The sequence below is a fragment of the Anopheles cruzii genome, chromosome 2, assembly GCF_943734635.1.
Source record: "Anopheles cruzii chromosome 2, idAnoCruzAS_RS32_06, whole genome shotgun sequence".
NCBI classification, from domain to species: Eukaryota; Metazoa; Arthropoda; class Insecta; order Diptera; family Culicidae; genus Anopheles; species Anopheles cruzii.
Window position 1 is genome coordinate 39121187 of NC_069144.1, and position 14038 is coordinate 39135224.

Here is a 14038-nt window from a genome sequence, read left to right on the forward strand (position 1 = left end):
ACATCGAGCTTCTTTGTGAATCCAGCTTTGCGCAAATGGCTTTAATCTGTTCGATGATTGATCTTTAGCTCCTGGCCGAAGCTCTGATTACTAAAATGCCGATCTACTTTTATTATTTCTGTGATTTTATCGACACTTTCGATGACGTGTCTGCCTGGCCAAGGTGCATCTTTAACATAAAAACTAACTAAAACGTGTCAACGAAACCAAAATTTCACCCAGCTAGCTATTAGAGTATCGGCAACATGAACACCATGCGGAATTTCAGCGGCCTAGCTTGAGTTTTAACCTTTATCGGACAAAAACTGTAGAATATACCGAATTTTCTCTGCGTTGACCTCTATTGTTAACACCCTGTAACTCATAAACGAATAGAACAAACAAAAAACAATGAAAGAATTTTTTGAAGTGTAAAGAATCAGCTTTAAAACGAGCCTAAACTTGAAACTGTACGATCGATACTTCACGAGATATCGATCACTAAAGGCATCTATCGTGAAAAACGTCGATTTCTTTGCAGCCAACCTGATATTTTGCCGTCTTACACTGACGTATAATGGCCTTGAACTATCCGTAATGTACTCAATTTCTCAAACTACATTTCACATAGTTTATAAAACAAATGGATGCTAAACTAAGGCCTTGAGGGAATGGCATAGTTTTCAAACAACTTAAAAACCATTCAAGTTAAACCCAATCGTATTATTGAGCTATCAGCTGTTAGACATGTCCGCGTATAGCTTACCTGGTGTAAGTTCAATTGTTAGCTTAAGCCAATTATTGACACTGACGACAAGTAAAAAAACGACACGAAAATGTTTTTAAGTACCGCGTCATTTTGTTTGCCTTCGCTTATTGAACTGTATTTGGTTTTCAACAATTATTTAAGAACTTTCCATATTCAAGTTTTATTAAGTAAACATAATTTCGCTGCAATTTTTCGTAATTCTCAAACATTTCCTTTCGCAACATCTGCTATTTGAAGTACTGTTTATTCAGACAAACCACTTTGGGCAAGGCAAACACACACCGACAGAATGTTTGTGCTGAAACTTCCCGGAAACAAATACCCTAAGGCGTGGGAAAAGATGTCCAAATATATATTTCCTTGATTCGTTGCATCTAAATGTTGCCTGCTGCTGCCGCTGACACCTGAAGTCCATTTTCTTCGCTCTGTTCCCCAGAAAACGCGCTCGCTGGATACGGTTCCGACCGACAAGACGGCTTCGAGTGCGGCCGGCGCCAGCAATGGAAGTCGTCCGTTCCGACCGCTCCTCTCGCTGGACAACGCAAAGCCGACCAAACCGTTCGAGGCGGCCAACGAGCGGGGCACACCGACGTCTGCGCCACCAACCACCAGCTTCGGAACGGACCCGGGAGCCGCGGGTGGTGGTGCCAGTGGATCTTCTGACAGCGCCAGCGGCCAACGACAATCGACCGTGGCCCACTCATCGTCCGCTTCTTCCTCGTCCGGTGAGGTGGCCGCGAACGGTATGACCGGCGAAGGCGTTGGTCCGGTGCCGTCGTCTTCCAGCAGTAGCAGCACACAGGGTCTTGCCAACGCACCATCCGGCGGGCTTCAGCAGCCGGCCAGCAAGCAAATCAGTCCGGTCACCGGTACCGGGGACGGTGATAATCTCTTCAAGAATGGCGTCAGCGATCTCGGTAGGTACTCCGAGTGAGGTCCGAGGTCCGTGCACTTCTCTCACGTCTTGCTCCGTTCGTCCCTCCCCCCCCCCCCTCAGAGTCGCCCCAAACGACCAAAATCCGGCTGGAAAACGAGCGACTCTCGGCGGAGATTATGCGACTGAAAAAGTTGCTCGAAAACTCACCGGACGGTGCCGTGGGAGGAATTGAGCTGCTGTCCGACAGCAACAGCTTCGACGCCCACTCGACCGATGACAGCAGCAGCCGGGTGGAGAAGCTGGAGAACGAGCTGCGAATATCGAAGGAGCTAATTCAAAGTGAGTGAACCGTTCCGTTCCTGGTTCCGGCTTCCGGTGCCGGAGTCATTTGGCAGCTTGCCACTAGCTGTCAATGACTCGGGGGTTGTTTACACTTGCAGGTCTAAAGCTCGAACGCAAGAAGCTTCGCGGGGACAAGAACGATCTGCTGTCGCAGGTGAAGCAACTGTGCGCGTCGCTCCAGGAGAAGGAACAGGAGCTGCGCAACTTCATACGCAACTACGAGCAGCGGATACGCGAGTCGGAATCGAACTCGGTCAAGCAGAGCAGCGACCGGGAACGGGAGCGGTGGTCACTGTTGAAGCACGCCCGCGACGAAGCCGAACGCTCGATTGCGCTGGCGGCCCAGCTGAATGCCCGCGACCTGCAGCTCCAGCGGACCCAGGAGCAGCTGCAGGAAGCGCGCCGCCAACTGTCCGGCTGCCTGTCCGACCAGGAGAGCCTGGTGTCGGCCGCTCCGCTGACACCGCCCTCGGGGTTGATGGCGCACAATCCGGCCCCCAGCAGCAGCACGTCGGGCGCCGGGTACGGGAACATCAGCGGGACTCCCGGGGACCGCGGTTCGTGTAGCGCCGACTCAGGCGTCCGAGGTACGTGTTCGGTTCGGTCTGACACAGGGCATGTCACCACATGTCACCTTATCAAAACCAGACTTTGTTGCAGGGAGTAGCGACCGGGAGAGTGCGGCCGGTGACCTGAATCTCAGCGACGGGCCCTGCGAGAACGGGCCCTGCATACAGGTGGACTCGGACTCGGTGTCGCTGGTGTCCAGCCATCACAACGTCTACCAGTGTAAGTCCGGACTGGGGCTGGGACTGGGTCCATACCCACGTTACAAACCGCTTTGTCACTCCTGTCTCTAGATGGCACACCGAAGGAGCGGAGTCCCACCCTGTCACCCTTGAACGCGGGCGCCTACTCGCGGTCAGTGGATGGTGCGGCTCTATCGAGGTACTTAGCGCCGGATAGGTGAAGCACACCGGGCATTCCTCACTCACTTTCGCATCCCTCAGCTCTTACAGATCTGTCGAACAGCTGGGATCGCCGGTGGATAATGAGAACCAAACGTTCGCCCGAAGATTGCAGCAGCAACAATCGGTGGCAGCGACCGCTTCCGGTACGTCGGCCAAAACGCCAGCTTCCGGACTGGCGGGCCGCACCGGTGGCCGGGGTGGTACCTGGGGCAGCATATCACGCGTGTTCGCACGCAGTCGCAACCGCAACAAGAACGCCCCGATCGACACGGAAGCCACCGACTTCCAGTGGAGCCCGCTGACGGAGGAGGGTTACGCCGAGAAGTTGCGCCTACTGCGGGAGGCCTCGTCGATGCCGATGGAACGCTGGCGGGCGTCGCAGGTGTTGGCTTGGCTGGAGGTGGCACTCGGGATGCCCCAGTACAGTGGGCGCTGCGCGGAGAACGTCAAAAGCGGCAAGGTGCTGCTGGAGCTGAGCGACGCCGAACTGGAGACGGGTCTCGGGACGACACATCCGATGCACCGGAAGAAGCTGCGGCTGGCCATCGAAGAGCAGCGGCGCCCGGAACTGGTGCGCTATCCGACCATCGGGCAGCTGGGTCACACGTAAGCCACCATTCCACCATGGACGCCACCGGACTCACTAACCCCCACGCCCTTCCTTCCCTTCTCGGTCCACCGAACAGCTGGGTAGCGTCGGAATGGCTGCCGGACATTGGACTGCCGCAGTACTCGGAGTCCTTCATGCACTCGCTGGTTGACGCGCGGATGTTGGACACTCTGTCGAAGAAGGAGCTCGAAAAGTACCTGGGCGTCACCAGGAAGTTCCACCAGGCCAGCATAGTGCACGGTAGGATCCGTCCGTCAAGAGGTCCCGTTCGCCAATTCTAATCCGCCCCGATTTTCTGTCCCGCCCTGTACACAGGAATCCACGTGCTGCGCATTATGAAGTACGACCGGCAAGCGATTGCGATGCGACGCCTCCAGTCGGAAAACGTCGATACGGACCCGATCGTGTGGACCAACCAGCGCTTCATCCGCTGGGCACGCTCGATTGACTTGGGCGAGTACGCGGACAATCTGAAAGGTATGTGGACTTGGCTCCAACAATGTCCAGGATCCATGTACCGAAGGCGGCATTAATCTGTACCCCTCAAAAATGGTGACTTCGCAGATAGCGGCGTGCACGGTGGGCTGGTGGTGCTGGAGCCGTCCTTCTCCGGCGATACGATGGCCACGGCCCTTGGGATACCGCCCTCGAAGAACATCATCCGCCGCCACCTGGTGACCGAGTTCGAGGCGCTCATCCTGCCCGCCAGGTAAGTGACAACTGCTGGCCTGACGATGGCCACTTCTTCTCCGTTTTTCATTCCCCACATTACGGGCGACTCCTCGTGAGTCGCGAGACCCGCCAGAAACCATGCCAATTGACACCATCGTCATCCTCGCATCTCGCTGCCTACTTCGACTTCCCCCCTCATCGGGAGACGTATTGAAACTGATCATTTTTATTACATTTCGTCTCTCTCTCTCTCTCTCTTTCTCTTCCACTGCCTCCCCGCAACCCCCCACAATGTCCACCATACCTTTCATCCGGGTCCGGACGATAAAACCACAATTCCTGCTCGCTCCTAAAATATCAAAACAAACGCCAAACGTCAAACTCCAAAACGATCGATCTCTCGGGCGGCCGTTGGTCACGCTAACCCGCAATCTAAATACTGTCTAACTCGATACCAAAACCTGTCACTGTCGCTTGGTCGACGCCCGGTCTTGACGCCCTTTTTTTATCGCACTGGTTTGGCCGCCGCCGCAGGTACGTGATATTCTGCCAAATGGAAGAGTATCCGCTCGGGGATAGCTCGCGAGGCTCGTCCACGCTGCACAAGAGCTCCATTAGATAAATGACGTCAGAGCAGCCGCCCGCCCAGCGGCGTGCGCCAACTAGTGATCCAGGCATCCCCGGCACACACACCAGGAAGACTTCGGTTGGTCCCCCGTGTGGGGTGTCCCGAGCTAAAGCTAGAACAATAACCATTATCACTCGCTGTTTATGCGTCGCCATCTCTTGGTAGGGCCAGCAAGTTGGTGGCGGCGGTTCTCCCCAAGTGACCCAAGTAAGGAGCCTAATGAGTGTGTGTGTGTGTCGATGTTGGCTCGAGGATCGCGCCCTTTTTTGCCCGTTGTTTTTGTTAATGTGTGCGCACAACACTTTGTTTTCCCCGCCCGGACAACGCGCCCGCTTTCGATCCTTCGATAGGCTAGTGAATTGCTACGTCCGGAACATGCCACCAGAAAGACGAAACGCCAAATTTCCCCCCCACAATAGCTTTTCTATGTATAGAGACAGGATCGAGAGAGAGAGAGTCGAAGCAAAAAATTATGTATAGACGCGCCGAGGTAGAGAAGGCCCATAAATACGCCAAACCCTTGCTTCTGCGATTAGCGCATAACCCGCCGAAGCCGAAGAGCTCGATCAAACCAACCAAACGGACAACGCGAATCAAAATGCGAATAAAGCGAAGAATCAAACCGTTCAAACGCGTGCATTCCCTGTTGCTTACCGGAAGCGGAAGTCGGAACGCAAAATTGGATTGGCAGAACCGGGGGACTTCCAATTATCGGGCAAGGTTCGGTCCACCAATTTGGCAGGTTCGTTTCCAAATTGATCCAATTGGTTTTCGTGCATTTTGTTTTGGTATTGTTGCTTTCCGCTCTCGAATCGGTGTCGTGCGTTATGTGCGTTTATGTTTTATGTTTTGTTTTGTCTACTTTTATTTTTGTTTTGGCCTGATGATTGCTTTCGGCAGCTATTTATTTAAGCAAACCGTTCAATAGTTCGGTGGGCTAACCAAACATCTGTTTCACTTTATTTTCTTTGAATTATACAATATTTTAGGCAAATTAAAGAAAATTATGGTGACCAAGGGAAAGTTGAAAATAGAAGCACTGGGCATCCGACGTGGAAAAGAGCTACTTATGGGAGTGTTCCATTACCAGCTTGTTCTTCAAAACTGCCTCCATTCCAATCAACCTTAAAACCATAACGGACCTGGCAATGGCTACGAAACTTTTCACTCACTCTGCCCGGTCCCGGTGGCTCTCAACGTCACTCGTGCGCCCATCATCTCTATCATCATCTGTCACGGTAATTGCTTTAGTAACCGTGACGGTCGCGTCTCGTACCTGCGCGAGAAAAAGGCGAAATGACAGAGTGTTGCAGCATGACACGGTTCCAAGCGTTAGAATTGCTGTTTGTTTTTGTTTCTGATGCTCTGTGCCTAAAACCAAGGTGTCCTCTATGGTGTAATATTAATTTGGAAAAGTTATTTTCACGCGAGCGCGCGCCCGCGCCTCCCAGGGATCATAATCACCTTGAGCCACACGATGCGCCGCCCGGACGGCCAGAGGACCCGCGGCCCTTAAGAGCCTTCAACAGCATAATGGACGTCGGTGAAGCTGGGCTGAGCTACTGTTTGGATTAGTCACGGGGAAGATAAAAAAGAGAACATTGAAAGGAAACGAAAAAGGCCGCTTGATGAAGAGCTCGCGCAGCCGAGCAGCGAGCTCGGGAAAAGCGCCAAACGGAAGTGACACTAGAAACGAAGGTGCTGTCACGACACACCGTGGCACTAACGAGATGATGCGGAACTTTTCCAACATGTGGCACATTGTAACGCATAACGGGTCGGTGCTGGTCCTGGCCCCACTTTGGGTGAAAAAAAAACCGGGTGTTATAGCGCAATTATGTTTGGGGTCCGCCATTGGCCAGCCACCAGCCGGTCAATTAATCGGTTTTGATTGGCAAATTTAATAACTACCGACCGGCGCTGCATTTTTCATGTGTGCCTTTGACACACCAACCCATCGCCATCGCGGTTTTGTGCCGTTGTGGCTTCGAATGGGAATTAATTTGCAAGTGATTTTCCGACAGTTTTCTACTCCACAGCACTCTTCGATGCTCCATTTTCCGGGCACAAAAGCGATTTGGGTTCGGGCGGTACCATTGTGACGTTTTTAATCATTAATTTTGTTGATGAATGACGGCAGTTGCCCCGTGCGCGGACCCAAAGCATTAAATGGACGTGTCAATTGACGCGGAACCAGGGATCAAGATTGTGTACAACACTTTTTCTTTTTTGTCGAGGCCGGCATATTTCTTTTGAGAGGGATATGGTGAAAAACTGATGTTTTCCACGAACCTATTTATCATAAAAGCCATTAATTGGTTCAATTAACAGCACAGCATTCCGTTCTGTTGATTGTTAAATTTTGGGTGGTTTATTTCTTTCCCGAAAAGCATAAGCATTGAAAATGATTTGGTCGTTTATTGATGTAAAATTCAATCATTATCGCCTTATTTGTTATGAACCATTTTTATCTATTAGTTCATATGCTATCTTCATGATATTACTTATACTACTTATAATTTTTTCTTCCATTTCCATTTAATTTAAAACAAAAGGTGTTACCAACACCTTTTTATTCAATTATTTTCCGAATTTTCCACGGATCCGAATTATCCGAACTCGCACAATTTTCATATTACCAAGATAACTCGTTCGAAAGGCACACCGACTCAAGCTCAAGCTTCAATAGGTAAACTTTTACCCCTGAGACCCACAAAAGGGGTCAAGCACCGTTCCATTGAAGTGGAGTTTTCTCCCAAACGTGCATACAAACAGGTTAAAAATTTTCAATTCAGAAATACTCTGCGAAAGCATCTACCGTACCGTGTGTGTCGGTACGTGTTTCGACGATAAGCATCGTGCATCTGCAAATTACTTTGCCTTCCTGCCGTAGCCACGTACGTTAAACCTGAACGGAGCCTGAACCTTGTCACGTGCCCATGTCTGGCTCTGATGAGGACACCTCTCCTCTGCATTATTCACGCTGCTGTTCCGGACAGGACATGGGCATGTTTTGCATGTGATGCAGGTATGCACGGCTGCACGGCAGGTATTGCTGCCGCATAACCGGATTCCAATTGGTGACCGGAGTGAGTGTGTCCAACCCTATTTGAGCACCTCATGCGGCGCCGGATTAGTACCACACTTTTCCCGTCTGTCTGTCCAATACCGACAGATCGCAAAGAACCCCCAAGCGTGGTAGTTTCTGTGGAAAGGTTTTCCTGCATGCGCCAAGTAGTGCCTGGACCGAGCACAAACCCTCGCAGGCACATTTGTGTGATGAACGTAAAAATCAACGAGTTTTGAATGAAATGTCCTTTTCTATTTCCGTTTGAAAAGTGAACTCCGTGAGGTCACGGTTCGATTCGAAACCCTGCGGTACGGGCCAGTACTGGCCGTCGGAGCAATCCACAATTCAGAACCATTCGGAGCTGTATACACATTTTCTGTATCATAATTATGGACACAATCGACGCGAGGATCCCGCATGGGCATGACATAATTAATACAACCGGCCCACCGACACCGTCCGGGACCCCGGAAGAACCGAGCGAAAGGATGTGGTCGAGGCCGAAGTTGATTAGCGCGTTTATTAGCTCATTAAATTCTTTTGGCGCACATGGAGATTTTAGGGGCCCCTTTTCCAATTGTGGGCGTTGATCCGGTGGATTCTGCACGGCCCCGATTCGGAAGCGCAAGTGGTGTTCGGGTTGAACGAGCGGCTAATGAAATTTGCCCACCAGTAGTCCCGGATTTTCTATTTATAGGCTCTCGCATCCTGGCACCGCGCGATGTTGAATGTTCCCAAAAAAACAAGGATTACAAATTTTCTTTCCTGAGTGACGTGGCACCAACGCATGGGCCATCAATCATTGGGCTTTCGGGCTTGCGTCCTGTTTTCGATGGAGCCGATGTTACGTGATTCGTGTACGGTGTTTTTTCAGTAAATTAACGGACAACCCCCTGCTTGATGATTCGCTTCACGTCCTCACTCTCGTCCGCATTGAAGAGGGATAGAGGTTTTGCCACGGTAACGTTGCGAATGCTCGTGTCGGGAAAGGCTAAGCATGTGCATAAAAGAGTCAAACTTAATTGATCAAACAACGGTAAAAATTGAACATGCCTTGCATTATCTCTATGCTGTAGGATGTTCACTGACCCTTGGCCCACAGAATTTTCAAAGTTGGTGCAACTCACTGCAACGAGAGATGAGCATGTGTTGTTACTAGTATACATTCTGCCTGCCTAATTTAAAGAAATACACTTGTCTTCCAAATAAGAGATAATTGTTCGACATTTTGCAAGGCTTATTGCAAACGAACTTTAAGTTATGTTAGAAAAAACATGAAATGTTCAAAACAAAACGTATAAGCATATTCCTTAACATAACGACAAAATCCTTGCTTTGTCAGAAAGTTTTGCCTTTCGTGTCTTTGAGTTTCTGATACACGCGCGAAAGTCTTCTCATTGTCTTCCTGGTGAAACCTTAAAGCATTGAACGTATCTACCACACAATACATTGTTAAACGTACTTTAATTAAACACGCCACAACTGAGTCCTATTTTAAAGTTATGAGCCACGAATATAGAGACTTCAAAAGGCTCCCGCAGTCATAGAATGCTCGTGCAATTGGCTCGTCTATATGCAAAAGTCAAAGTTTTTTTTTAAATACAAGCTCACCAATTAAAAGCTCCAACGCAAATGTAATGTAAAGCAATGTAAATGTAATATTTTTCGCTCGAAAAAATCAATATGGCTCACCACGCCAGAGTGAGATAACCGGTCGAAGGACAGCGATATCGACCGGGCTTCAACCCATTTGCGAGACCCCCCTCTACAGCAACAGCAGTGATACAGACATTCTGAAACACAACGACCACAACGTTGTTTGTTAAACGTTTTTTCGCCATCGCTTTTCGTGCGGTGTACGAGATTAAATTTAATTTTCATCGGCCATTACCATTAAAGCACGTCGAACGTAATGCGTTCCCGGCCACTCGCCGCACGTCTCGCTCGACAGCCGCGGCTTTCACTCGCACCCCCCAATCGCTCGAGGACTCCAAGGACTGCCGTCGCACTTTGACACTCACCCAGACAACATGGCGTCGCCGGGAGGGCGAAAGCATGTTCCATACTCGCGCCCCATTGGCAGAGCTCGGTCGCCTCGTCGAGGGCTTTTGGGCTTTGCTTTGGTTTATTTATTCTCATCCGCGAGTCCGTCGTGTGCGAGTCAAAACGTCGGTTCTGCTCCAAGAACCACCGGCCCACTCCGTTGGTGGCGAAACGTGTTAATGACGTAAGGCGAGGGCAATCAAAAATTTAGGCCCCCTCGATTCCGCCCGTATAAAGCCCCCAGGCCCCAAAGTGACGCCAGTCGCCAGTCTTGAATGGGCATTTTTCGCCAAAACCCACGACTGGCAGCCCGCCCTTTCCTAGATTGGTATGCGGACGGAGATGGAGCCTGCCACTCGAATGCGGCGAATTCTCTGCGTAACGGCGCGCAAGATCAAAGTCTCGCCGAGATTTCGTTCCGCCGGGACGCCAAAGGGTGACCAGCGGTGGCTGCGGGTAGGGCAGCTAGAAACCACAAGCTGCGGGAGCTCCAGGACTTCAGTGAGGGTAATGATTATTCCACCGAAGTGCTGCTGACCCCCCCGGTGGATTATTCAGAATCAGAAACTAATTTATTTCCCGCCGAAAAGCGTTTTTGATAACCCATTTTTTACGCTTTATTACTCTGATGATCGAATAAAATGTGTATAAAGAATGATAGCTTTTTTAATGCGACAGATTCGATGCGATGCGACAGCAAAAAAAAGCCCGATAATGGAACCGTTTTGAAACAAAACCCAGAAACCAGAAAGCAACAGATTAATTCCATTACTTTGCCTGGCCGCGGCGCAACTCCGCCGCTGGCCGGGGAAAATTAATTGCTCTGCCAACGTTGAGGCCACTCTTTAATAAATTATGTCCTTTGCAAAACTTCAAACGATAATCGACGACAAGGAACGGCACGGGCCTCGGCTTCGGCGGCTGTCGAAGGCGCAACCGGACGCCGCCTTTGCGGACGTGAATATTTGATGCGAAGTATCCCCCGCGGGGCGAGTCCTGGCGCGAGTGGACCGAGCCGTAGCAGCCGCTTCCGAGGGGCCAACTGTTGCCAGGACCAAACCTGCCCAGAGGTTGGTCAGAGAAGCAGCAACATGCTACAAATTATTATCGAGTGTACCTGGTCTTTATTTATTACTTTCCCGTTCCGGGCATCGCCCGGAGAGGGTGCTCGTGGGTTTTAACTGCGTTTAATATTTCAACCTCTTCCACCCGGCACCGTTGAATGTCCTTTTTTGTCTGCCCTGCGGTACACAAGAGTTTGTTCACTCCGGGATGGTCCCGTCTTGAATGGTCCCTTCACTTCAAGCGTCAACATCTCATCTCAACGACACCTTCCGGGGCTGACTGGGCTTTCATCACCGGGCGCGGGCCATCCCATAAAAGGGACACCCTCCAAGGCGAAAATCACCATAAACGTTTTGGCACTGTCTTCGGTCGGCCGGCCATCCAAGGACCACTACATTTGATGGCCCGTGGGATAAACAAAACCGGCGCAAAGTGTTCACACAAATTGGATGAAGTTTTAGTTTTCGCTCACGATTCTGTCAGCGAACGGTCGCGCGAAAGAGGTCCTGGCCGTCTCAAGAAAGCCGGCCACCCGGCGGCGCTGCTTTACGATATCAACGTTCGCTTCGCTTCTTCTTATGCAAAGCGACCTACAGGCGTTGACCTACCGGAAAGTCAAACTACTCGGTCGAGGCGAGGTGGCGAGTTTTCCAACCCAAGACACCATTCCAGCATTCTCGGGGCCGATTGGGGGTGGATTGGGCCCCGGTTGAGTTATATGGGTCGCCATCGTGTCGGTCTCCGGGGTCATAAATCGGGCTGTAATAACAGTGCAAACTTTCGTTACGTGCGAAACTTTGCGCGGTCGTCCGTCCTGGTCCTGGGCCCGATCGGATGATGGTGGTAGAGAAATCGTAAATTACGACAAACACTTGTCTTACGGCTAGCCATTTCTAGGACAACTTTTACTGGGTTACATCACTCTCTACCCTCCCCGACCTACGCTGAAGGTGCTATCTTTTTCAATATTTCGCTCGCTCGCAACGGGCGCAAAGTGCTCGGCGGTAGCAGCATTCCGTACAGCTGACGGTGTGAGCTCTGAGCATTAATCGCCTGCACACACGTGGGCTCAGCACCCGAGGGCTTCGGGGTATCGGATCGAGCGGACATAAGTTTCGCCGACATCTATCCCAACACTGACAATCGTAAATCATCGGCCACGGCAAGGCTCAGCCACATGCGCGCCTGTGCAGCTCGAAAGCCCCAGCTCGATGCTAACTCGATAGACACGGAGAAAACGGGGCTATAAAATTACATAAAAAAGGAGCGTCGCCCTGCAAGGACCTCGCGGAGCTCACACGCTCGCCGTTCAGTGGAACAATGTAACACGATAGGTTAGGTAGAACCAAAAGCCATCTCGTGTCGTTGCAGTGCGTTGCCATTTCTGTGGCTTGTCAATCAAGCTCTAAACAAATGAATAAATCGCGACAACTCTAAATATTGAAAACAACACAGACATTTTACATAAATCATGGATTACAAAATCACTGGACGTTCAGATTTGCGAGAGCCAACTAATGACTTACTTTCAATGTACGAGTATACGTCGTCAAGATAAGTCATCTTTGTTGAGAATCAAAAATTTGAACTAAGATTAATTTTCTGGTATTTCTTGGTTGAAAGATCAACAAGAAATCAACAAGAAAAGTTGATCACCAATTTGACGCTAAACAATAGTATACAACTGATTGTTTCTCGACTGATTGATTGTTGTATTTAAAAGCTTCTCGAATGTCTTGAAATCAATATAAACATCACGACAATACTTTCACCTTCGCCTAACAGTTAGCCAGAAAGCTTTGAAGGAACAATTTTCACCCACTCCGTTGCGCGAACCGTAAAACCTTCTGTGAACCGCTCACCGCTTTTCCGGTGGGCGATTCAACAACAAAAAAAAACAAAAGAAACAACAACGATCACCGGCTCTAGTGCTTTCGCTTTCTGACGGTTCTCAAACCCATCGGCGGTGATCCTTGCAGCGCACCGATAGTGGAAACCAACGCGTGCCCTTAAAAGTTGGGCCGACCGAGGCGAATGTTGGTGCATAATTTATGGCACAAGGACAAGGACGCAGACCCGGTCGGTGGGCCAAAACGGGCGAACGGCCGTACGCGGCAGGACTTTGACGGCCGGGCGAACCTTCGGCGAATCGGCGAGCCCAATCCTCGAGCTCGGTGCATGTTTGATGTATGAAATTCATCCTGCACCCGCGCGCGCGGAATAATTCATTCGAGTTTTCCCCCCACTTTAAGGCGAATAATGGAAGGTTTTTGCTGGCAGAGAGTTCGCCTCAAGTTTGCTCCGGCCACACGCCCGACCAGCCAGCCGCCAGGAAGGAAGCATTTTTGGGATCAGACACAAAAAAAACCGCGAAGAGAATGAATGAATATTTTTTGTTTTAATTAAACCATAGGCGCTCCGAGTCGCGCTTTTATGTGCGGCACAAAATCCTCGGCAAATTCTTTGGCTCTTTGAAATGTTCACGCCGCTCGGTGGTGCTTTCGTGGTGCACCTTCCACACCGGGCTCGGGCAAACAATGTTACGACATGGGAAAAAGAGCAAAAAAATAATTTTATACGCAAATTAAACATCAGCCCAAAACGTTCTTTAGACCGGAGAGCACGCGGAATAGCGTAAAGCGCCACACCCGAAAGCGGCGCTAAATTGGCGAGCAGTCCTTCGGAGAAGCGTCAGCGCGGGGCGGATAGGCCCCGAGCAGCAAGGCCCCAGACTGAAGGTAAACATCGGCGTTCCTTTGGCGTTGCATTGCCACCGTTTGCCTAATCGCATAATGGACCGCCATCGGAAACAGGATTCTGGCCCCGTTCGGTGCGTATCGATGAGCTTTTACGAGCGCTCGTTACATGAGTATGAGTTTATTTGGTCTGGTAAGGGTCTGAAGGGCAACTGCATTAACTGCATCTTGACTGTAACACTCTGAAGCCATACGGTTACTGTTCCCCGAGTGAAGTGGGAAAGTGCACTCGAGCTAGGTAGTCGAACATAAAATA

The 14038-nt window shown here is 50.4% G+C and overlaps 1 protein-coding gene across 1 annotated transcript in view; it reads left to right on the forward strand.

Moving 5' to 3' along the window:
- LOC128277909 (kazrin) overlaps positions 1 to 14038 on the forward strand; it is a 39033-nt gene that overhangs the window by 11559 nt on the left and 13436 nt on the right. The window contains exons 3-11 of the mRNA XM_053016513.1: positions 1185 to 1665; positions 1746 to 1964; positions 2066 to 2554; positions 2616 to 2756; positions 2828 to 2915; positions 2978 to 3544; positions 3625 to 3788; positions 3864 to 4025; positions 4113 to 4257. Of these exons, the coding sequence (XP_052872473.1) occupies positions 1185 to 1665; positions 1746 to 1964; positions 2066 to 2554; positions 2616 to 2756; positions 2828 to 2915; positions 2978 to 3544; positions 3625 to 3788; positions 3864 to 4025; positions 4113 to 4257 (2456 nt within the window). The remainder of the gene's footprint in view (positions 1 to 1184; positions 1666 to 1745; positions 1965 to 2065; positions 2555 to 2615; positions 2757 to 2827; positions 2916 to 2977; positions 3545 to 3624; positions 3789 to 3863; positions 4026 to 4112; positions 4258 to 14038) is intronic.